This window comes from Procambarus clarkii, chromosome 62 (assembly GCF_040958095.1).
Source record: "Procambarus clarkii isolate CNS0578487 chromosome 62, FALCON_Pclarkii_2.0, whole genome shotgun sequence".
In the NCBI taxonomy this organism is placed as follows: domain Eukaryota; kingdom Metazoa; phylum Arthropoda; class Malacostraca; order Decapoda; family Cambaridae; genus Procambarus; species Procambarus clarkii.
Window position 1 is genome coordinate 25,117,877 of NC_091211.1, and position 25,847 is coordinate 25,143,723.

The following is a 25,847-nucleotide window of genomic DNA, read 5'->3' on the forward strand; positions in this document are numbered from 1 at the left end:
ATAGGCTTACTTACGTGTTAAGATGTTAAGTATTAGAACCCCCGCAGAGTATATATCTGTACGAAGGACAGATCAATACTGGCCAGCCGCCGCTTCTGGACTCCCAACCCCGAGAGGCGCTCTCTCAGCTGTTGCAGTTGCCACACACCGCTACATATATCTCACACAACTTCGCCCTATTTCAAATAATTTCTTCAGCTAACCTGAACTAATTTCCCTTATTTTCAAAGTCCATTTAATAAAGTAAATCATATTTTTTAATTACTAATAACACTAGAGTATTACTGAAGCATCTACTTCGTTTACGAAATTCAAAACATTGTTGAAAATATTATTTTAGGAGCTATGAGTGATGTTAGCATCACCTGATGATCGCTAAGCAGAGAAATACTGGTGAAGCCAGCCACTCCGTCGACCGTTGACAGTTCCCAGCTGATCGCTGCCTGCTCATCACGTGACCAAACACTGCTGATGCCTTAATTGAAATGTATTCTTTTTTTTACTTTTCATCTATATTTGAATTGTAATTTGTAAGGCAAACATTGAATAAACAAATCTAAATGCATATATTACATAATACTACCGTTTTTTGTCGACAGATAGACAAAGAAAAGTTATTTCTCAAATAGTTGGCAATTGGTTGCTATCCCGCGTGCGCGCGTCACCGATCAAAACACGAGGATACACGATGCCACATTTATACTTTAATATATATTAAGTCAACCAATATATCAATTTAATACAAGCTTTCCCATATCATACAAGAACGGTAAATTACTCTAACAAAGGCATCACGAATAATGTTAGTCCGATACATAGAGTATATGTGGCACCACAGGACCCGAGGTAAACAAAGAACCAGGGAGAGAACTTTAAAACACAAGGTCTCTTAGTGGCTTTTGAGTAGAGATACCTGAACATCAGCCAGCACACGTCTCAAGAGAATTTAACTAAATGGATGTTTTCTTGCAAGAATTAAGCATTTATAGTTCCTACAGTCTGAATGTCTGAGGAATATATATACATGAGAAGTAACGGTACATGAAAATCCCTCGGAAAGGAGCCGACAGAAATTTAGGATGTGTTGGAACTGGACACATACATGATCAAGCAGGCACACGGGGGGGGGGGGGGGGGGTAAGACAGGGACCGAAGGAAAATATAGTGTTTAAGTAGAGCGAAGGGTAAACCCAGGCTAGCTTGGTCTTCGAGGTGGGGGGAGTGGGGAGGGGGGGGGGGATATGCTGCAGGGAGGAGGCATGAACTCTGACCCGAGTGGGGGAACGGGGTCATTAGACCACGGGTTCGGGTAATTGGTGGACCATTTAGCGCAAACATCAGTATTAAGTACAGTAGTTTTTAAAATTTAATTATTTATAGGGATTGCTGCTCAAGTATCACTTGTAATTATTTTGTGCGACTTTAAAGTAAGTTTTTGTGCTCATTTTAATGGGTTTTTATATATTGCCTTGTTGCAACAGATGCAAGACGTTGCTAAAACAGACGAATACTTTAAAAAGGAGGACAAACAACTGTGTAGCAGATTCATAAATTTGTAAGCAGCGTGTGTGTGTACTCACCTAGTTGTGCTTGCGGGGGTCGAGCTTCGGCTCTTTAATCCCTCCTCTCACCCGTCAATCAACAGGTGTGTGGGTGATATAGATAGATATATATATATTATATACACACATTATATATAATATATATATATATATATATATATATATATATATATATATATATATATATATATATATATATATATATATATATATATATATATATATATATATATATATATATATATATATATATATATATATATATGAGAGAGAGAGAGAGAGAGAGAGAGAGAGAGAGAGAGAGAGAGAGAGAGAGAGAGAGAGAGAGAGAGAGAGAGAGAGAGAGAGAGAGAGAGAGAGAGAGAGAGAGAGAGAGAGAGAGAGAGAGAGAGAGAGAGAGAGAGAGAGAGAGAGAGAGAGAGAGAGAGAGAGAGAGAGAGAGAGAGAGAGAGAGAGAGAGAGAGAGAGAGAGAGAGAGAGAGAGAGAGAGAGAGAGAGAGAGAGAGAGAGAGAGAGAGAGAGAGAGAGAGAGAGAGAGAGAGAGAGAGAGAGAGAGAGAGAGAGAGAGAGAGAGAGAGAGAGAGAGAGAGAGAGAGAGAGAGAGAGAGAGAGAGAGAGAGAGAGAGAGAGAGAGAGAGAGAGAGAGAGAGAGAGAGAGAGAGAGAGAGAGAGAGAGAGAGAGAGAGAGAGAGAGAGAGAGAGAGAGAGAGAGAGAGAGAGAGAGAGAGAGAGAGAGAGAGAGAGAGAGAGAGAGAGAGAGAGAGAGAGAGAGAGAGAGAGAGAGAGAGAGAGAGAGAGAGAGAGAGAGAGAGAGAGAGAGAGAGAGAGAGAGAGAGAGAGAGAGAGAGAGGGGAGAGAGAAAATGTCCCCCCTCCCCCCCACCCTCTTCCTCGCCCTCGCTAAGTAGTCCTCAGCCTTGTGAGTCACAAAGTACCAGGTGTGTAGTGTGAGTCACATGTTCTGAGATAGTCAACACATTCCTGCTTTCCAAAACTCTGAGCAAAGACTGTTGTGCCGGCAAACGCATCAGGACAAAAATACCTTACAATCTAACTCACGATCTGCGCAATAAACTTCACATTAACTAGAACAAACGCACACAAAACCCAAGTGACACTCATAGCATTATAAAAAAATAAATAGTCGACTATTTATGGCTCTCAAAAGACCTTTCCATCCCTACGCTGTTGTCACCTGACCGCAAATCCCCGCAGGCCGCCATGGGAGCGAGACGCCCCCTCCTCCTTCAAATACCTGTGGGACCAGGTGATCCACTTCCCGTGTAGCTTGTGCTCATCACCCCTGCCTGCTTGTGTGGGCTTGTACGAAGGACTGCCTGCCTGCCTGCGCCGCAACACAACTGCGTCACCACAGTTTTATCTGCTCACCAAGTCACACACACACTTGGGGCCTCGTAGCCTGGTGGATAGCGCGCAGGACTCGTAATTCTGTGGCGCGGGTTCGATTCCCGCACGAGGCAGAAACAAATGGGCAAAGTTTCTTTCACCTTGAATGCCCCTGTTACCTAGCAGTAAATAGGTACCTGGGAGTTAGTCAGCTGTCACGGGCTGCTTCCTGGGGGTGGAGGCCTGGTCGAGGACCGGGCCGCGGGGACACTAAAGCCCCGAAATCATCTCAAGATAACCTCAAGATAACACCAGTCTTGGAGAACACGCGCGCTAAACACGTGCTGTAATAGATAACACCTGACAGCCGAGTTTATTACGAAAATGAACATAAAATGGCCGAATGTCAGCTTACTATGTACGCGGTGGTGCTGCACTTAGGATCACTGTGCTTTAAATGAATAATATATTAAAACAAAAATTGACCAAATACTTATTACCTATGTTTAACTCCCCACCTCACCCCTCCAAAGGCGAATTTTTGGGGAAGCGTTATTCATCCATCCATATTCATCCCCGTGAGTTAACGTACTCAGGACAGGAAAGGGAACACCCCCACCCCCCCAACAAGAACAACACCCGCAGGGTGGTTCATCCCGTCACTTGCACCACGGCGCAGCTGGGACTTTATCTCAGGTGAACAAATTGCAAAACAAGTTAACGTTATCTTGTGTACGCAAAGCTGTGGACTGTGTCTATTGTTCTCAAACTTGGGATATATTGCACTGCATATTTATGCATATTCATTTATTTATATATTTATATACAAGAAGGTACATTGGGTGTTAACAGAACGTAGAAATTAAGTTGAATTTCCATTCTTGTACAACCACTATATATATATATATATATATATATATATATATATATATATATATATATATATATATATATATATATATATATATATATATATGTCGTACCTAATAGCCAGAACGCACTTCTGAGCCTACTATGCAAGGCCCGATTTGCCTAATAAGCCAAGTTTTCCTGAATTAATATATTTTCTCATTTTTTTCTTATGAAATGATAAAGCTACCCATTTTCATTATGTATGAGGTCAATTTTTTTTATTGGAGTTAAAATTAATGTAGATATATGACCGAACCTAACCAACCCTACCTAACCTATCTTTATAGGTTAGGTTAGGTTAGCTAGCCGAAAAAGTTAAGTTAGGTTAGGTTAGGTTAGGTAGGTTAGGTAGTCGAAAAACAATTAATTCATGAAAACTTGGCTTATTAGGCAAATTGGGCCTTGCATAGTAGGCATAGAAGTGCGTTCTGGCTACTAGGTACGACATTATATATATATATATATATATATATATATATTATATATATATATATATATATATATATATATATATATATATATATATGTCGTACCTAGTAGCCAGAACTCACTTCTCAGCCTACTATGCGAGGCGCGATTTGCCTAATAAGCCAAGTTTTACTGAATTAATATATTTTCTCTATTTTTTTTCTTATGAAATGATAAAGCTACCCATTTCATTATGTATGAGGTCAATTTTTTTTATTGGAGTTAAAATTAACGTAGATATATGACCGAACCTAACCAACCCTACCTAACCTAACCTAACCTATCTCTATAGGTTAGGTTAGGTTAGGTAGCCGAAAACGTTAGGTTAGGTTAGGTTAGGTAGGTTAGGTTGTCGAAAAAACATTAATTCATGAAAACTAGGCTTATTAGGCAAATCAGGCCTTGCATAGTAGGCTGAGAAGTGAGTTCTGGCTATTAGGTACGACATATATATATATATATATATATATATATATATATATATATATATATATATATATATATATATATATATATATATATATATATATATATATATATATATATAATTTATTTCTAATATATAATATGGTCTAGCCAGGGTCCCCTGTACCGCTGATTCCGTAACTTGTGTAGCTGTCATGATTGTGTGACTGTCACAATGTATAGTGGATGTGTTATGCTTCAATAATAATGATTGTAGATTAGCAAGCAGCCATATGGGGGGCCTGGTGGCTGAGTAGACAGCGCTTGGGGCTCTTAATCCTATGGCCCGGGGATCGATCTCTGATGGAAACAAATGGGCATTTCACCCTGCCCCCTGTTACCTAGCAATAAATAGGTACTTGGGAGTTTTACAACTGTTCCGGGTTGCTTCCTAAGGGTGTGTGTGTGTGGGGGGGGGGAGAGTTGGTTGATTGACAGTTGAGAGGCGGGCTGAAAGAGCCAGAACTCAACCCCCGCAAGCACAACTAGGTGAATACATATGCCTAAAATCGCCAGAGCCGCACTACTTTGCCTAGTATGCAAGGCCTGACTTGCCTAACAATATGACCGTTCCGAGGATCACGTACGTCCCTACACCTGGTCAACCAGGCTGCTGGACACAACTGCTCGCAGCCTGACGTATGAATCACAGCCTTGATGATCAAGTATCCTTCACTGGTGTTTATCGAGTTCTCTTTTGAACATCACGAGGCCGACCAGTTGTGTGTAATGGGAGTGTTGAAAGTCTTGGGCATTTGCTCTTAATAGTACTTCAACAATTACTAGGTAGAAATAGCCTAAGCTACTCTATCCCTTTGAGATGTAATTTTTTTCTTGTCTCAATAAACATACTTGAACTTGAATTACTAGATAATGCAGCTGCATTACCCAGTAGTCATTTAGTAGACCAACAGTAGACCATCAACCAGGAGGCCTGGTCAGAGACCGGGCCGCGGGGACCCAGATCCCCGGAATCGCTGCAAGGAAGGTCCGCTCTTGTAGTTTGTCAAGACCTTCCCACAACGCTCTACAATCCTCCTAGTTAACTTCTTATATTTATGTCGCAAATAACAAAAAAATCTTCCGGATTGTTTAAGTTCAATAACACGAAGGTCAACTTTCTGGCGGCCCATCACGACATTGGTACTTTGACCATATGGGTACTGTAAGTACCTTCATCTTAGGGGGCTGGACCGCGCCCGGAGGGACCCCGCTGGCTACACCTCTCTACCTGACCCGTCTCTGACCCACTGTTGTCGGGTCAGGAGCTCCCCCTACTTCTGTCTCTTTCCTGTTATTCAAGCTTGCCTCTGTCAGGGACGGTGTGGTGGTAGTGGTAGTGGTAGTGGTAGTGGTGGTGGTGGTGGTAGTGGTGGTGGTAGTGGTGGTGGTAGTGGTGGTGGTGGTGGTAGTGGTAGTGGTAGTGGTGGTGGTGGTAGTGGTGGCGGTGGCGGTAGTGGTAGTGGTGGCGGTAGTGGTGGTGGTGATGGTGGTAGTGGTGGTGATGGTGGTAGTGGTGGTGATGGTGGTAGTGGTGGTGATGGTGGTGGTAGTGGTGGTGATGGTGGTGGTAGTGGTGGTGATGGTGGTGGTAGTGGTGGTGATGGTGGTGGTAGTGGTGGTGATGGTGGTGGTAGTGGTGATGGTGGTCGAGGAGAGCGCGGTATGAGGGGTGGCAGAGGGCTGGAGGGAAGAACAGATGGACAGGATAGGCAGCCTACTCCTGGTGTGGGACAGTTTGGGATGACCCTCTGCGGAGCGGGGACTCCCATGGGGTCTCCGGACTGATACTTAGGCAAGGGGGGGGGGGGGGAGAGGGGTGAGGTGCGTGAGGGCGGGGTGAGGTACCTGAGATGAAACACACACAAGCACCAAAATTACCGCTGGTCATTTACAGAACATATATCCTCTGGCCATCTCCAGCCTCTCCCCCATGTTGACAAACTTCTGATACGTACGACACCCTAACCGACACCCATACTTCTGATCATACGACACCCTAAACGTTGTCTCGCTAATATAAACGTTACATAAACAACAAAGACGTAACTCATAGTTCTATGTTTTATGTTGACCTTCATGTACTATGAAACGGGGTGAATGCGGCCCTCCACCGGCTCTCAGACATTGGTGATGGCCCGGCAGAGGACCAAGTTTGTGCCGGTCAAATACCTAGTATAACACTATAATGGCAGGACATGGCGCTCACGGGCGGCCCTATGGATAAGGGCGGCCCATGACAGCGGGCGTGCCGGGTAGCATCACGTGACCTTTGTTGTACACGGGCGTACCCTTCGCTCGGGGGGCATGGGCGGTGCTCTGTGGTGGTGGGTGGCGGCTGAATGGGGCGTCTTACAGCACAAGAAGGGGTGTGTGATGGAGGGATGATGCTAGGACCCGATTGTATGTGCATATTTGTGTACACCACACAAATTAAAAATATAAAGTAAAATGAAGTATACAAATGTACTAATATTTAGGACGCCTTCGACTTTATTACAACAAAAAACACTGAAAAATAACCGAAGTGTACACACACACACCTACACACACACACACACCTGCACCTGCACACACACACACACACACACACACACACTACTAAAAACAGAAAAGGGCGGGGGTGTGTGGGTGTTCCGAAGGCCCAGTGTTGCCAGGAACCAAAATACGTCGACCTTCACACGGGTCTAGGTCACTGTTGCCTACTGTATCACCCTTCAAGTAAACAGTCAATATTCTCATGCCCTTCTGTAGAATGTTTTGGCTTAGCAACTGTGTGGAGGAGTGTCGCTCCCCCCCCCCCCTCATAATTCAGTCCAATTCAAATATTTTAATCATAAATGTCTTTAGTACATTTATAGTTAATTGACATAAGTTGACGGTGAATAATTTACCTATTGCAATACTAATTAGTCAACTGTTGCAATAAGACATCTGTATGATTTGACATCAGTTTAGTTACAGGCACATACTGGCCTCATGAACTTGTGCCAACGTTTAGCTTAATTTACAGCACTGATGAGTCACAATAACGTGGCTGAAGTATGTTGACCAGACCACACACTAGAAAGTGAAGGGGCGACGACGTTTCGGTCCGTCCTGGACCATTCTTACAATCAATTCATTCTCAAGTCGATTCACAATCGACTTGAGAATGGTCCAGGACGGACCGAAACGTCGTCGTCCCTTCACTTTCTGGTGTGTGGTCTGGTCATCAACTTACAGCACTGATGAACTAGTTACAGAGTTGAGTTGTATGTACAGCAATAGTCTGTTGACAGACGATCACACTATCATGACCCCCAAGAGAATGCAGAGTTCAACACTTCTTTTCAATGTATCAGAAATACAACTTTAAGTGAAGGCCTGTGTCTAAAATCACTACCTCTCTCTCTCTCTCTCTCTCTCTCTCACACACACACACACACACACACACACACACACACACACACACACACACACACACACACACTAGAAAGAATTTTTCCAGTGTCAGTAGTTGACAAATGGAATGCATTAAGCAGTGATGTGGTGGAGGCTGACTCCATTCACGGTTTCAAATGTAGATATGATATAGCCCAGTAGGCTCAGGAATCTGTACACCAGTTGATTGACAGTTGAGAGGCGGGACCAAAGAGCCCAAGCTCAACCCCCTTCCCCCGGCAAGCACAACTAGGGGAGTATACAGTACCTGACATTTACAAGGCCAACAAACGAAGAGAGACGGCGAGGGAACCTGGTTACCACAGTAATTACTACACTGACGCATCCTATGCTAGGCTACACCGCTTTCTTTATAATGATGCTCCGTGAATAGTCGCTATTTAACCACAACTAAACATTAAAGCTAAACATAACTAAACTGAGGTCCAACTATGTGTCGTAGAGGTTTGCATGCGTGTATAATGTATATATGTATGGTTCAAGTTCATGTTTATTGAGACATACTGAGGTATGTCTAAGATAGATCGTCATCTATGGCGATCTATCCTGTAGATCGGGATAGATCTAGATAGTAGACCTGAACCTACTGGGCTCTATCATATCTACACATGAAACTGTGTATGGAGTCAGCCTCCACCACATCACTGCCTAATGCATTCTATTTGTCAACCACTCTGACACTAAAGAAGTTTTTTCTAATATCTCTGTGGCTCATTTGGGCACTCAGTTTCCACCTGTGTCCCCTAGTGCGTGTGCCCCTTGTGTTAAATAACATGTCCTTATTTACGCCATTAATTCCTTTGAAAATCTTTTATGAGGTGATCATGTCCCCCCTAACTCTTCTGTCTTCCAGCGACGTGAGGTTTAACTCCCGTAGTCTCTCCTCGTAGCGCATACCTCTCAGCTCGGGTACTAGTCTGGTAGCAAACCTTTGAACCTTCTCCAGTTTAGTTTTATGCTTGACTAGGTATGGACTCCATGCTGGGGCTGCATACTCCAGGATTGGTCTGATATGTGGTATACAAATTTCTTAATGATTCCTTACACAAGTTTCTAAATGCCGTTCTTATGTTGGCCAACCTGGCGTATGCCGCTGATGTTATCCTCTTGATATGGGCTTCAGGGGACAGATCTGGCGTGATAACCCCCACGTCTCTCTCTCCGACTCTTGAAGAATTTAATCTCCCAAATGATACCTTGTATCTGGTCTCCCGCTCCCTACACCTATCTTCATTACATTACATTTGCTTGGGTTAAAATAACAACCACTTGTTCGACCATTCCTTCAGTTTGTCCAGGTCATCTTGAAGCCTCAAGCTGTCCTCCTCTGTCATAATCCTTCTCATAATTTTGGCACGAGGCCTGGTCGACGACCGGGCCGCGGGGACGCTGAGCCCCGGAAGCACCTCAAGGTAACCTCAAGGTAACCGTCAGCAAACATTGAGAGAAATGAATCTATTCCCTCCGGGAGATCATTTATATATATCAGAAACAAGATAGGACCGAGTACAGAGCCCTGTGGGACTCCACTGGTGACCACGCTAATCTGAGGTCTCACCCCTCACTGTAACTCTCTGCTTCCTATTGCTTAGGTACTCCCTTATCCACTGGAGCACTTTACCAGTCACTTCTGCCTCTGTCTCTAGCTTACGCGCCAGCCTCTTATGGGGTACTGTGTCATAGGCTTTCCGACAGTCCAAGAAAATGCAGTCCGCCTAGCCTTCTCTTTCTTGCTTAATCTTTGTCACCTGGTCATAGAACTATTTAGCCTGAAAGGCAACATTTACCCTCCCTGATCCCATGTTGGCGATTTGTCACGAAGTGAGTGAGCGAGTAATTACAGACACAAGACATTTTTATATAATTTAAATTCAAAATTAAAATTTTTAAATATATAAATCAAAAATAATTTACCACAAATACCCGATTATTATTATTTTGGGTTCATCTTCAAATTCTTAGGATAAAACAGTCGACGACTGTCAAAAACAAAAATAAAATCGCCTCATGACGTAACTACCAATTAGCAAAACTTTAAATATAGTGAGGTAACGATGACGTCATAACGCGTCGCACACCCAGCTGGGATCTGCTGGGTGTGTCATGAGTTGCAGGTCTCTTCTGACTCATTCTGATTGTTTTGACTGTTGTGGAATACACTTGGACTGGTGGTAATACTAGAGTGTAGAGTATATACTCACCATGGACGGAGCGCGCGTAGCTTCCCATGTTGTCAGGTATATCTTATAATCACCTCGGACACTTCCTTTAACGTTTCTGTAAACAATTATAATACAAAGCTGGGAATCATATAATGTTATCTATCATTGTGTAATATACAAATTTAATGCATTACTTTTATTTCAGCATTATATAACCATAATACGTAATGAAGTACTTACTACACGAGCAGAATTTATGAAACTAGTTCACTGCACATATCAGTTTGCACATCTAAGACTGTCGTTTTGCTCTCAATACTTTTTTTACTGTTGATATACACCGAACTACATAACTAGAGCTTATCGAGACTAAATGACCTTTTAGGGTTGAGTTCCTGAGCCCATTATGTGCCTCTGTATCCCCCTTTCAGAGGGGGATACAGAGGCACCCTTCCTCTCCAACGCCCACGGGATGGGTATGGGGTGCATAATAAATGGAACTCCACCAAGCGAGCCACGCCACAGAGAGCCAGCCGCTCACGACGGGGCCCTACCCATTATATAGCTGGTTTTATTGATAACAGTAAGGGAGGGAGACTTTCGCTCTCGTACTAAACTCACGGTGCGCGAGGATACGCGAGAAAAATGACCAATTCAGGCTGGAGTACTGACCTTTGAGTGCACAGGTGTGGTTGTGGGGTGAGGGTAGAGAGCGTACGTCGCGTGAGGGTGAGAAGGCGAGCAGTGCGCCGTCTGGCCTGGCAGCGCCGGGGGGATGATCCCCCACACTGCGCACCCTGCTCACCAGTGCCACACTAAGCCATACTAACACACACTTCACTCCTGTAGGGGTCATCTAGGTACCTTACGGCTTCAAAATACACAGCCCTGGAACGGAAGACAGTGGGTGCTTAGGTGGGATGTATGTAATACTGATCAAATAATATATTATTTTACATAAAACAATGTTTTCGATAACTGTTTAGCCAGCAACACTATTGAAGGTTGCCAGTGCATACGTATCCCCGCGCTCCATTGTTGACGTTTCCATAATCTAATCTAACTCGTTACCTTAACAGATAACATCATTGGGTCTGCATATACACGTATACTGATTATTAAAAAGTTTACTTTAGCAAGTAAAATAACGAGTGCGAACGGCATAGGAGACTTTTCTTTCATTGAAGTAAAGCATTCGGTGCCTTTGTGGAGTTGCCAAATTTGGATTTAAAATTAAAGGTGTGTCATTAGGCTACGACACAGTTAACGTTATTTTTAGCTGTGGTGGCTTATATGTCTGTCCCAGCTACATTATTACACACATATGCAGGGTAAAACCATACTCACGCAATTGTAATTCATTACAACTATAACTTGCTAAATTGGCACAGCTCAAAGAATGAATTCCGTTGCAGAATTTCTACATGTCTCGATTTAATAAGGAACCCTTCACCTACTGCCACATCCACAATGAAATTAGTTTAACTGGTCAAGTATCTTCTCAAACTGCTTGCGAGATGTTCCTGCAAGCAGGACTCGCACATCTGGATGGACCCATCCCTCGAGCTTTCCTTGGGCTCTATCCATTACGGCCTTCACGTTTTTCCATGCTTCAGAACATTTATTATTTCCTTGGGCTGGTTAGTGTGTGTGCGGAGTGTACAGTGTGCGTGTGTGGAGTGTAGTGTGGGTGTGTTAAGTGTGCATGTGTGGAGTGTGTAGTGTGCGTGTGTGGAGTGTGAATTTGCAGTTTTCAATATATCGCAAATCTGACTCAAGAGCGTTATTTTGGAGCCGATATAGTGTGCCTCCCCTAGCAGTTTATCGTTAACTCTACGTCCATTCAGGGGTTCCTATACCTCTTGTCCTGTACATATCACGTATTCCAATGTTAAAGTCTCTTGTGTTACTGTATATATTAATGTTTATAGTACTCCGTACAGGCACATGTATTCATTAATAAATACATTAATGAATATTAATGTATTCATTGGTTTGTAGTTTTCATTCAATACCTTGTCATGATGCACTATGTAACAACCGGATCAGCTAGTTGTGGTCACGCCACTGGGTAGCGAGTGAGGTGACATCAAGTAGAGACGAGCCTCCCAGGCTAATCACCATTGGACGCTCGTTAGCACAAGACCTATACAGATTTTGGTAAACTGCTTCGGCAGGTTGGCAAGACTAGTAGGTTGCGGTAATTGAAGGTGTAGTATACAATACAGTATATTTGTATTTTGCATTATGTTATTGTAGTGTCCGAGTAATTGAGTTGAAATTTGTGGTAAGCTTGACTCTTGGATCCCGCCTTTCAAGCTACCAGTTGTTTATAGAAATGATTCCTGTCCTATTTCCCTATCATATTTAGTTTTAAAATTATGAATAGAGTTTGTTTCCACAATCTGCTCCTTAAGTTCATTCCATTGTTCTACTTACTCTCACGCTAAAGGTTAGTATTCGGTATAAACATTTCGTCTATTTCCACTTTGTCAATCCCTATGAGTATTGTGTAAGTTCCTATCATATTCCCCCTTTCCCTTCTTTTTTCTAGTGTCGTAAGGTTCAGTTCCTTCAGGCGCTCTTCATATCCCATCCCTCGTAACGCTGGGACGAGCCTCGTCGCAAACTTCTGTGTACTGTATTCGCCATGTTGCGCTTGCACCTCTTCAAAGTGCTATATAGTCGTAATGCCTTGGCGCTTTCCTCTGATAATTATCTTATCAGCCTTGAGGCCCTGTGTGTGTACGCACCTAGTTGTGCTTGCAGGGGTTGAGCTTTGGATCTTTGGTCCCGCCTCTCAACCGTCAATCAACTGGTGTACAGATTCCTGAGCCTATTGGGCTCTATCATATCTACATTTGATATTGTGTATGGAGTCTGCCTCCCCCACATTACTTCCTAGTGAATTCCATTTGTTAAATATTCTGACACAACAAATTCCTTTTAATGTCTATGTGGCTCATTTGGGTACTAAGTTTCCACCTGTGTCCCCTTGTTTGTGTTCACCCGTGCTAAAGAGTTTGTCTTTGTCCGCCCTGTCTTGTGTGGACTTGTGCCAAACACACTCTTAACAGAGTACGTTGTTTATACACGAAGATAAACATGGCAGCAAGCCAAATATGCTCACACTGGTCTTGTTCATTCAAGACACAAGTGGTATTCCTTGTGTGCGTGTAGTGTAGTAATGACCGTAGTGCAAGGACCACACGTTATTGCTAACATGTGTTTAGCAAGGTGTATGGCATATATGAGTGTTTGTACTTGCCTAATTGTGCAGTTCAGGGTTAGGCTTCCGAACTTCGGCGTCGCCTTTCCACCTTCAATCAACTGCAAGGTATACTGTAAACATGTTTCTGAACCTATTAGGTTCTATTCGTATCTATATTTGATGTGGGTAGAATCTGCCTCTACCTTAATCTGCCTTAATCTACCTTAATCTCTGAATCTTACTTAGTACATGCCATTTGTTCAATATTTTATCAATGACAAAGATCTGATATTTCTGTGGCTCATATAAGTACTTGGTTTTTACCTGTATCCTCGTCGTGTACCATCCAATACAAATAATTTATCATTGTGTATCTCATCAATTCGGCTGGGAATTTTGCACGTGGTAATCATGTTCCCCCCTCTAATAATTTTGTCTTGCAGTGACGTGCGAATAATCTTATTCTCTCTGATATGTTGGTATAACTGAACGCATCCAGCTTTTTGTTTGAAAAGATAATATATCGACGTTTATCCTACTTATTGCAGGTTTGTAATATAGTCCTAAATGATTTCTTATTTGGATTTGTAAAGGTAGTTTTATGTCGACAGAGCCAATACGAACCGTTGATGGAAGGTCTTTCTTTGGCTCATTCTTGAAGGGTTTCTTATCCACTTTTGTACGTATGTCCGGGCTTCTGGTGAATTCATTAGACTGTTTATCTATCTGTTAACAAACCCTGCATCTAGTTTCAGTGCTGTAACTTGCTTAGGTAAACTAATGTAACTTGGAGACATTTCCAGTATCACTCGTGCATAAGACTGTTACGGTGTTCATTATAAGTGACCTGTGTTGTGTGTGTGTGTGTGTGTGTGTGTGTGTGTGTGTGTGTGTGTGTGTGTGTGTGTGTACAGTTTTTTCCTGAATGACATGTATGCATATACATGTAAAAGTTTCAAGGTAATATAATAATAATTTATCTTGAAGCACGCCAATTAAACAATAAAACTCAAAACAAAATATTTTCCAATAAAGATATAAAAAGACATGGAGATAAAGGAAATAAATTTAAAATTTCTATTTGTCTTATTTTGGGCGTGACTTGATAATAAAGGCCAATTTACACCTGTTGGTCCTTCCTCACCCCCCCCTCCCCTCACCCATAAAAAAAATTGAGTTATATGAAGCTGTGTAAAAAATTTAAATCATGAGAAAATTAAACAAAATCTATAGTTGGCCTACTTAGGGTGTGGGGGATATAAGATAGTCCCCCCCCCCCACACCGCCACCATTCTCCCCCACACTGCCTGAAACCACAACAAAGGATCTTCATGTGGATAAAGTGCCTCTTATTCATATGCAGACGATGAGTCACAATAACATGGCTAAAGATATGATGACCATACCTGTAAATGAAGAAATGACGATGTTTCGGTCCGTCCTGTACCATTAACAAGTTGACTGATCAATATTCAATGCTCCTAGTAGCAAGAGTATTCAGTAGTGACTGTGTGAGTCACAGGTTTGGTACACGTGACAACACGTTGACAACAAAGGTGTGGCGATGACCACCTATTGTTCGTCTCGTGGGCGCAATCACAGGAAATTCCCATTACGACATTGTTTATAAACGGTGGATGTGTTATTGGGCCTTTCTGATTAACAACTGACACAACAAACGCTTCAATAATATTATTTTATTTATTTATATATAAAAGAGTTCTTACATTCTTGTACAGCCACTAGCACGCATATAGCGTTTCGGGCAAGTCCTTAATCCTAATTTTCACAAACATCCTCATGAAGGAAATGTAGATGTTTATCTTTCAGAATGTTTGGTAATATGTTTATTGTTTGTGATGTGTTTATATGTATGTATTAACACGATGTACTGAACGGGGTGAGAATAGCTTGAGCTACCTCATCCCTTTGTGTGTATTTTACCTCAATAAACTTATTTCAATTTCAATTTCCTCATGAAGCAGCCCGCAGCAGCTGTCTAACTCCCAGGTTTTACTATTAGTATAATATACCTTAACGATGTAGATAGCGGTGTGTCATATGATCACTACATATAAAATTCTCGGGAGAAGTTACAGGGCAGACAAGGACATTATATAACAGGGGTGGTACTCGCCCAAGGGGACATAGGTGGAAACTGAGTACCCAAATGGGCCACAGAGACATTACAGATAATTTTTTTAAGTGTCAGAGTAGTTAATAAATGGAATGCATTAGGAAGTGATGTGCTGGAGGCTGACTCCATACAGCTTCAAATGTAGATATGATAGAGCTCAATAAACTATGGAACCTGTACACCAGTAGATAGACATTTGAGATTAAACTCAAAGCTCAACTCCCACAAGCACAAATAGGTGAGTATACGAATTCTTCCTACATAGCGTCCAACTGCGCGTTTTAGGTATGGTTGGTTAACGATGCCGCCTCACTGATAATTAAAAAGGAAGGGAGGATACACTAGTTAAGGCTCTGTCGCAGTGGAGGGAGAGAGGAATTAAGCTGGTGAAGGCTCGGTCACGGGGAAGAGGAAGGATACTAGTCAAGGTTCAGTCACAGGAGAGGGAGGATACTGGGCAATGCGCCGTCACAGGAGAGGGAAGATATTGGTCAAGGCTTCGTCACAGGGCAGTAAGAATACTAGTCAAAGCTCCATCAATGTTCGTTTTCTGTTCGTGGGGTCCTCTGTAGGTTAGGATAAGCCTTATCTGATAAGGCACTTTAATACGGCAGTTTCTTGACGTTGGGAACGCTCGCGATAACGGGCTGTTTGTACGTCCTCTCCTCCATCTACTATCATCATCTCCTTTAGCCTCGAATCTTTGTATCAGTCTGTGTTTCTCAACGCCTTTTGGTTATGTTTTACTGTGAGGTCTGGGAAGATGTAAACTTGGTCGTACCCTTCTAGGTCTTTCAGTTTCAGCACTGTTGAGTATCCTCCTACTGTGTTTTAAATTCGCAATGATTATGCATACCAGATTTGCTTCAGGCTGATCTAACCTCCCAGCATAGGCAAGGAAGAGGATCTAAGTATTTCCTAGCAGTTTCCCTATCATTGCCTCAATGATTTGCGCTTCAATCTTGTCCTGTTCTTTTGCAAGGTTTCTTATAGTGAGTTTTTTGTTGTTGTCTACCTTTCCATGGCTTCTGCATCCCTCTCCAGAGAATCTGCATTCCTATCCTGGCCTCTGCCTGTATTCATACTCTCCAGCACTGTCACTAGAAGACAAGCCGCCGACTTCCTGTCTTCGTCGAGGCCACTAGGGTTAGAGGCCCTTGGGTAAATCTGTGATTGCCCTGTTATCAATGACTTCAGACCAAAGGGAATGAAGTACTCTGCGCTCTGTAACACCTTCATAAACTCTCGAATATTGGAAGATATTCTTGTGCTTCTACCCAGATTTTGCTCTGGATATTAGACGAACTCATAGCTAACTTTTGATAAACACTCTGTAACCCTTCATAAAGCATAGGGCAGCAGCAGCACATTGCTGTGTACACCTAAGCTTGTTAATACAAAAGTCTGACGTACTGTACCTGTACACTTCACAAAAATAAATTACGCGCAGTTTAACAGAGCTTAAACGACTATATTTCAAGGTGACATTCTTTACATTTTTAGTGTAGTAAACAAGTGATAAACCCTTACAACATATTGAGATTTATTTAATTTATTCAATATTTAAAATAAAAGTAATATCTGAGAGGTTCTTAATACTGTACTTGTTTCACTACTATACTTTACATGTACTTTAATTATATGATATAAGACAGTATCTAAGCGATCAGTCTGATGATACTCTACTCACTTTAGTCTCCCAATATTACACACTGTAAAAACTTGTAACTTCCATAATAAGCATATTATTTAATCAAACTGATCTATAATAAATGATTGAGAGGTAAATTAGGACCACCTTCTGCTATATAAGTATTCTTAAGACACCAGTGTGGCGAGGCAGGGGAGTGTCGTCCACCTTGTTTGTGGTCTTAGTACACCCTAGTGGCATGGAATTCTTCCCTCCTCTCGTCAACACAGAGACCCAGTCGAGCACCTTCCGTCGTCTTAGCTGTAAGTTATGACTGGCACTAAGTTTTGTCGAAGGCAGAAGGGCTTCAAGGGGCAGTTAGTGAAGGAGACGAGGCGGATATTGTTGAAGGTCGCCGCCTAGACTGTGTCGTCTTGGACACTGTGTGTTGTGTTGTGGCCAGGTGATGGGTCTTGGTGTTGTGGCCAGGTGATGGGTCTTGGTGTTGTGGCCAGGTGATGGGTCTTGGTGTTGTGGCCAGGTGATGGGTCTTGGTGTTGTGGCCAGGTGATGGGTCTTGGTGTTGTGGCCAGGTGATGGGTCTTGGTGTTGTGGCCAGGTGATGGGTCTTGGTGTTGTGGCCAGGTGATGGGTCTTGGTGTTGTGGCCAGGTGATGGGTCTTGGTGTTGTGGCCAGGTGATGGGTCTTGGTGTTGTGGCCAGGTGATGGGTCTTGGTGTTGTGGCCAGGTGATGGGTCTTGGTGTTGTGGCCAGGTGATGGGTCTTGGTGTTGTGGCCAGGTGATGGGTCTTGGTGTTGTGGCCAGGTGATGGGTCTTGGTGTTGTGGCCAGGTGATGGGTCTTGGTGTTGTGGCCAGGTGATGGGTCTTGGTGTTGTGGCCAGGTGATGGGTCTTGGTGTTGTGGCCAGGTGATGGGTCTTGGTGTTGTGGCCAGGTGATGGGTCTTGGTGTTGTGGCCAGGTGATGGGTCTTGGTGTTGTGGCCAGGTGATGGGTCTTGGTGTTGTGGCCAGGTGATGGGTCTTGGTGTTGTGGCCAGGTGATGGGTCTTGGTGTTGTGGCCAGGTGATGGGTCTTGGTGTTGTGGCCAGGTGATGGGTCTTGGTGTTGTGGCCAGGTGATGGGTCTTGGTGTTGTGGCCAGGTGATGGGTCTTGGTGTTGTGGCCAGGTGATGGGTCTTGGTGTTGTGGCCAGGTGATGGGTCTTGGTGTTGTGGCCAGGTGATGGGTCTTGGTGTTGTGGCCAGGTGATGGGTCTTGGTGTTGTGGCCAGGTGATGGGTCTTGGTGTTGTGGCCAGGTGATGGGTCTTGGTGTTGTGGCCAGGTGATGGGTCTTGGTGTTGTGGCCAGGTGATGGGTCTTGGTGTTAGGGCCAGACAGGGCCAGCTTTAAGCCAAGTGAACCAATTGAACTTTATGTTCAATGGGGGGCCCCATTCAAGTTTTAATGTTATTTATTTATATACAAGAGGGTTCATCAGGTTATGAGAGTACATGCATACATTGGTGTTTGAGTGTTACATTCTTGCAAAGTCACTAACATGTATAGTGTTTTGGCCAGGTCCTTAAGCTAACCAATAAGTTCAGTTTAGTTAATTTATTATACACCCCATACCCATCTTGTGGGTGGTAGTGGAAAGGGTTACAGAGGCACATAATGGGCTCAGGGACTGAACCCCACAATTCATTTGCTCTCAAATTGCTCATTGACAATCCAAGGTTACACTCAATGGCTCCTTGAAAGGCAGATTCTTTGGCTAACTTATCAGCTCTGTCATGCATTCGGAGGCCAACATGAGATGGAGACCACATGAAATGGACTCTGTTACCATCCTTAATAATTTTGTTGTATTTGTGTCTAGCTTCGGACACGAGCGTGTTACAGTTATATCTTAAAGAGTTGAGAGCAGTTAAGGATGATAAGGAGTCACTTGCAATAATAAATGTAATAATAGGTACATTATAACAGAATTTGAATTCAACCTTATAACTATATTATAAATTATTAGAATACATTATCCTGGTGATTCAGGAAAGTTTATTAAGATTTATCTGAGAATTCAACTGTGGTTAATTCATTAAACAAATTTAATATCAAATAAAGTTTTTTTTTTTATGTACTTTTTTCAGGTTTAAAGTAAGATTTCTCTTATATAAACATTATTTTAATTATTTGCATAAATCTCCTGTAATCCAGTAACAACATAGTACTATACAGTAGTTGTATCTTGCAGATGTGTGTGTGTAAAAACATAATATCATGAAGGGAGGCAGCAGTGACAGTCACAATACTGATTCTCAGGTAAGGTTTTTCATTTAAAGTAAAGGCATTCTGGTTGATTTGCTTATTAAATATTAGTGTAAATCAATACAGTATAATTTAGTGGTCTTTCATGTTTACGCAAATGGTTTTTGTTGTGTGCATCGTTAGAGGAGGACTGGAATTGGTGGCTCCTTGGTGCTATAGCCTCGGGGATAGCTTTATCCAATTCAATCCATGCCAGGCCCTTGTGAGTCATGTGTTACCATGTTATGGATTATATTTGTATACTCTACTTAATTTGGGGTGATTAAATAGTTTTTTTTTTTTTTTTTTTTTTTTTTTTTTTTTTTTTTTTTTTTTTTTTGAGATATATACAAGAGTTGTTACATTCTTGTACAGCCACTAGTACGCGTAGCGTTTCAGGCAGAGTCACGTAGCGTAGCGTTTAGTCACCAACTCGTGCTTTCTTGAGGATTACTTCTGTGGGGTCTCGTTTGTGTGTGTGATTTCTTTTTAAGTTTTTCTGTGGGGATGTAGCAACAAGGAGCCCACCATGAGTCCTACCAGAAAACCAGTGCTGAATGTAATGAAATGCCTCTTTCTGCTGGGTCCTTGGTGGGCCCTTGGGACCCTCCTTTCCTCATTCAGGAGCTTTGAGCTTTCATTTTCTAGGCTATATGACAGAGGGTTCGAGGAGGAAGGTGCATAGTCCCCTGGTGATGCGCAAGTTGAACTAATGTGAGAATGGCTTTACTACTAAATAGTTTGTGAATATTGGGTCTTTTCTGTCCCATGTTTTATGCTTTGTTTGCTTAGCTGTCATCCATTTTGTTTGCCCAGCTTTTTGGTGGTCTTTTCTTGATTACAGTGATCTACAATCTCTGCTCTTTCTGCTTCTTTAGAGTGGGGGGGAGGGGGGCGGGGCAGATTGTGGTTTTTGGTCCGCGGTAGGCTTACATGTAACTCGCAAGCATCTGGCATGGATTGAATGGAGGGGAGTTTGTGAGGCAGTAAGTTCCAAAGGATCCACCAGAAAGGCATTTTATTACACTTAATGATTTTTCCCATTTCTCTTATTGTTACTGTAATTAAGAGCATAACTATTGAAAAATAGTTATGCTCTTCAGAAATGAAGATGTTTATAAGATATTAGTTTATATAATTGTATTCTATTTTTATAGTTTACAATATATAATATTGTAATACAATAATGGTAATGTAGAATGTGAACCCTTTGGAGAGGAACTCCTTCCACTACTTTTATATTTGTATTTCTTGTAATGTTTTATGTTGCATTAAAGCTTGCCTTATAAATGGTATTAAATAACTATCTCAGGATGAAGTTGTGGAGCGTGTCAAGGCTCGCCTGCAGGAAGAAGGGCGGGAGGCTCGCAACCTTGTTGCTTATTCCTTACCACTTCAGGACCCACCTCACGCTGAATCTGGTTAGTTGAATTCTTCACTTTATATGAATGGGCATTTTCTTGAAGAAAAATAATACAGTACTTATTATTTTTTATATAGATTTCTACTGAAATTCCTGTGATTTTGGTAGAAATCTGGTTATAACTTTTACCAAGTCAGGATAGTCCAGTGATTAAAGTCCCAGCATCAGCGGCTGGGATTCTCTCAGTTGCGGGTTTGAGTCACTTTAGAGCTGCAGTTGATTTCCTCGATTCTAATAATAATACAAAAGGAAATCACATTTTCGTGATATATCCATGAGAAAATCCACAGGAGCTGTGATAAGGATTCGAACCCATGTGCTGGGTATTCCAAGATGCACGTGCTATACGACCACGACATGGCATAATGCATGGGGGGGAATTGTGTGAAACCCTGGTTCGGCTTCAGGGGAGGCCTCGGGAATCTTCGAGGGTGCAGTAGTACTCCAGGTTGCAATTCTTTTCAGAGTCGTCACATCACGCGTGCATCTGGGAATACTCGGTGCATAGGTTGAAATCCTCATCACAGCTCCTGTTCATTTTCTCAATAATACAATAATAATATAAATAATAATAATGATACAGTACTGATAAATATTATTATTTAGTGAAATAATATAAGTTTTCATTGTCATATAATTCTTCAGGAATGTAAAATAGCAAATAATTAATTTTTTTTTTATTGAACTTAATTGTTAAATAGAGAATGAAATTAAATAAATTTATGCACTTTTTGTTGAGATCCAAATTTTTTGTGTACATTGTTTTGATAAAATTGTGTTGTGTGTTAGCAATCGTATGGCATCGAGAAGTCAGGCGAGTGGCAGAGATGATCCCACGACGTGGATCAAAGCAAGATAAACGTCCGAGATCGGCATCAGCAGGTCGTGATCCCCAGGCCAGTAAGTTGCAGTTGGTTTCGTATAATGAAGGATTCCTACATATTGCAAAAATAGTGGCAGTTGGAAAATTATATAATGGGGAAATTAAACACTGAACTCTGTGAACTTTAATGGCTTGTGTCAACCCTTATTCTGGCTTGTTTTGGTAGATTTCATTTTGGTAAAGTGAGTCTTACTGGAGTGCTATTATGCTACTGTATTGGCTTTGTAATTCTGTACTGTATATGTAGAAATGAAGTGAGCTAGTAGCTAGACCCATCTAGTTGTATTGGGCTTAGAAATGTAGGTATGTAAGGAACTTTATCTGGCTTTATAGGCAAGGGTTGGCTGTTCACTGGCTCTGGAGCATGGAACCGGCACCAATTTACAAAACTGAAGTGGAGCTAGGGCAGTTTTGATATTTGTGCTTTGCAGCCAAAGCTGGCAATGTTGAAGACGGAGCAGAACTGTGTTCAGGCTCATTGTAGTGTTCCAGAGCCACTCCAGAGTGACAGCCAGCAAACCTAGTATATATTATAATTTCATTCACCTACACAGTAGATAGCTACAAAAAGGAGCATTTTTCACCCTTTAAAGAGCTTTGTGATTTTCTATAATTATTCATTACTTGATATTTAGAAGATGCACCTCACTATTATAATTTGTTTATCTTAAAGGTTTGCGTGCCCGCCACTGGGGCTTCCTTTTCCGAAATTTGCAACAAGCAGTGGATGAGATCTACCAAACATGTGAAGATGATGAAAGCATTGTGGAGTGTAAGGTAACTTTTCATAGATACACCATTTCATTTTATATATATTTTGTTGACTTGTTTCCTACTGGGATTGGTTTCAAGAACTCTTCTTTGTTGATTCCTGGTACTATTTTGTGCATAGTGATAAATAAAGGAGACTGATGCCCTAACAGGTTGGTATATGGCAGGCATCCATGCAAGAGCAGGACATTTTCTCGCATGACTATTCACATACCTGTATCTAAAAATATGTGAATAGCCTTCATGACATTATGCAATGGTTTTACATTTACACATTTATTTTGTAGTTCATAGCATAAAATTTATTGATTGATTTCTGAGTGCAGATGATAAATGCTGAAAACTAGGTTAATTGATTTACTCTGCTCTTCGTATTGCAGGAGGCAATTCTAATGTTAGAACGCTACAGCAGTGACTTCCAGAAACTCATAGAATGGTTGAAATTAAAGTGGGAATATGAGCACACACCTCCCCCTCAACGGCCGAACTCCTTGACGTGGGAAATTCGCACATCTTCCCCTGGAAAGGTAGGTTTAGTAATAAAATGAAGCCTTTTTGAAAGTATGCAATATTGCCATTTTCATAAATACAGTATTACATTGATATTGTGAAAGAATTAAATATTTTTTAATTTGACCATTGAGAAACGTATATTACTGTATAGAGAGTTTTAAGCAAAATGCCTAAACATTTTTAGCATTATAATTTATATATATTTTCATAATGAAGTTAAACATAGTAGAGTATTGTAATAAACTACTTCTAGAAAACAGGCAGTTTATATTCGGTTTGATAATATTACAAGTAAAAACCATGAGGAATTAGATATTTGTTTATAAGTCTTACAAGATATGTTAAAAGTAATTTTTTGGTCTACTTTTAGATATAAAATATATAAGAAGCTTAGAAAACTGATACAAAAGTGTGAGAAACGTTTTGTTAGAAAATGTCTTTTAAAAAGTTGCTGTTAATAAGGCATCTCACGTTTATCTAAGTTAAGCACTGTGCATGGTAAAGATGACAATCTTTATCCCTGTCTAATGGTAACTTTTTTTTTTTTTTTGGCTCAGGCTTTACAACATGACCGTAAAATCTTGACTGTTAGTGATGCAAGAAGAGCTCTCACATTTGATACTAAACAAGGACGTCCTGGTCTTATGAATGGTAATGTACAAGAAGAAAAAACTGTTGACAAACTCCAGTCATCTAAACAGGATGCATTGGACAGTGATGTAAGGGTTTTATCTGGGGTAATTTCACCAACTAAACCAGTCATAGTAGTGCACGAGGCAAACGTGGATGAACGACAAAAGAATACTCAATTTTCCATTTCAGTGGAGAAAGGAGAGGTCCAAAATGAAAGAGTTTTGGAAAAGGTTAATGAATGTGATGGAAATGAGGCGAGTGAAATGAATGATATTGAGAATTCGGATGAAAATTTGACACAAAAAGAAGAAAATGTGCAAAATGCTATTACAAAAATTGCGGAAAATTGTGTTGAAAATGGGAAACTGACAGACGTAATGGAAGGTGACACAATAACTGAAAAAGAAAGTATAGAAAAAGTGATTAATAATAATGCTACTGTTAAAGTTGTAGACCGGAAAGTAGAATGTGAAGATAAAACTTGTCAGGAGGATGCAAATAATTCATGTAAAGTCATTAATTGTTCGGAAACATGTGAAGATTCTTTGAAAATGAACTCTGATAAGGACTTCAGTACTCACTTCAAGGTTTCAGATAGCCCAAAATCTAAGGAAACTAAATCGGTTCGAAGTAATACTACTACAATAGTAGGCTTAAAATCAAAAGATAATAGTTTATCGGTATCAATAAAGGCAAGTGATACTAATAAAATTGCTGAAGGGAAGACATGCGACCTGAAAGCAAGTGAGAGTGGAGAAGTGAAACGGTCATGTGCAGACGTTTTGCAGGGAAAAAGTCCAATGCAGAAGCCTGGACCAACTGTAAATATGAATAAAGTAAGTTTTGAAGGGAAAGTAATTAGCTTTAAGAATGGCAAATGGATAGCTCAAATTCACAAGTTGTCTCGACCGTGAGCTCTTGCTCTTCCTGAACCTTCTTGGTCTTTGGATAAGGTATTGATTTTCTCTCCTCTCCTCGGTTATCTGTTGCCCCCTTGGTCAGGGATTGTTTCTTTAAGGTGCTATTTGTGTTCTTTTGGTCCTGGGGTTGTTTTCTTTGCTTACACCCATCTCCTTCCTTCTAGCTATGAATGCACTGGCTGGTTTCTGAAGAGCTCCTTTGTTGATTGGTTGGTTCGGCCAAGGGTGCATCTTTTGTTGTCTGGTTGTTGCCAGTCACCATTACTGTACATCCACTCCACTAGTGCTGTGCAGGGGGGGTGCTCTGTTTGTAATTCTGACGTTCCTGGTCCATTGTTCTAGGTCCCAATTGTCTTTGGTAATCTGCATTGTAATAAAGTTTAGACAGCCTGCAGTCTCCTCTCGTGCCCATAATGTTTGCCAGTTTACAAACATTTCTGAATATGTCCTGGGTTGATATTTAGGCTAGGGTTTCTTTCGGTGGTCCAACAAAGAAAGTTGGACCACCAAAGTTGCCGTCTCATTTCTTTGTGGATATTCCTGGTCCATTCCTGGTTTTGGGGAAGTTATCTTGTTACTACTACTCCCCTTCCATGGGAGTTGCTTCTGTCTCTCCTCCAACCTGGGCGTTCACTCTTTTTGTTTTGTTCTCTATTGTAACATGGCAACAAGGAGCTAGCATTGAATGTAATGAAATGCCTCATTCTGGTAAGTCCTTGGTGGCTTCTTGGACCCTCACTTTTATTTTCAGTGGCTTCATATTTTTTTTTTTAGTCTTCTAGGCCAAATGACTGAAGCTGTCTAGTCGAGGGATCAACAATCTTGGGGTGGCCACCTTGTAACACACAGGTGTAATTAACAAGTAAACTGCTTTTAAACAGGTGGTTTACTCTGTTGGGGGAGGGGATCTCATTTTCTGGCTTTCTCTGCTTTGTTTACCTTGCTAATTGTCTGTTTTGGCTCTCCCATCTTTTTGGTGGCTTTAGGTTAGAGTGATTTAGTATTCTCTTGTTTCTTTTTAGAGGCGGGGCCAAGTTTTGGCCTCTGGTCCCTGGTAG

At 41.6% G+C, this 25,847-nt stretch overlaps 2 protein-coding genes across 8 annotated transcripts in view; one reads left to right on the forward strand and one right to left on the reverse strand.

Annotated features, from left to right (window-relative positions):
* TP53INP (Tumor protein p53 inducible nuclear protein) overlaps positions 1–17,172 on the reverse strand; it is a 37,888-nt gene extending 20,716 nt beyond the window's left edge. The window contains exons 1-3 of one of the 4 annotated variants that reach the window (XM_069308358.1): positions 17,126–17,172; positions 11,032–11,247; positions 10,399–10,474 (exon numbers count right to left, since the gene is read on the reverse strand). In XM_069308358.1, coding sequence (XP_069164459.1) covers positions 10,399–10,426 — 28 coding nt within the window. In that variant the 5' untranslated portion in view covers positions 10,427–10,474; positions 11,032–11,247; positions 17,126–17,172. Of the gene's footprint in view, positions 1–14; positions 388–2,816; positions 2,934–10,398; positions 10,475–11,031; positions 11,248–14,976; positions 15,113–17,125 lie in introns of those variants that run through there. The other 3 variants (XM_045755789.2, XM_045755788.2, XM_045755791.2) reach the window with 3 other exon arrangements.
* ssp3 (short spindle 3) overlaps positions 12,314–25,847 on the forward strand; it is a 66,925-nt gene continuing 53,391 nt past the window's right edge. For 2 of the 4 annotated variants that reach the window (XM_045755779.2, XM_045755782.2), the window contains exons 1-7: positions 17,546–17,660; positions 19,594–19,661; positions 20,959–21,067; positions 21,859–21,969; positions 22,626–22,729; positions 23,104–23,250; positions 23,794–24,705. In XM_045755779.2, coding sequence (XP_045611735.2) covers positions 19,620–19,661; positions 20,959–21,067; positions 21,859–21,969; positions 22,626–22,729; positions 23,104–23,250; positions 23,794–24,705 — 1,425 coding nt within the window. In that variant the 5' untranslated portion in view covers positions 17,546–17,660; positions 19,594–19,619. Of the gene's footprint in view, positions 12,572–13,382; positions 13,697–17,545; positions 17,661–19,593; positions 19,662–20,958; positions 21,068–21,858; positions 21,970–22,625; positions 22,730–23,103; positions 23,251–23,793; positions 24,706–25,847 lie in introns of those variants that run through there. The other 2 variants (XM_069308355.1, XM_045755780.2) reach the window with 2 other exon arrangements.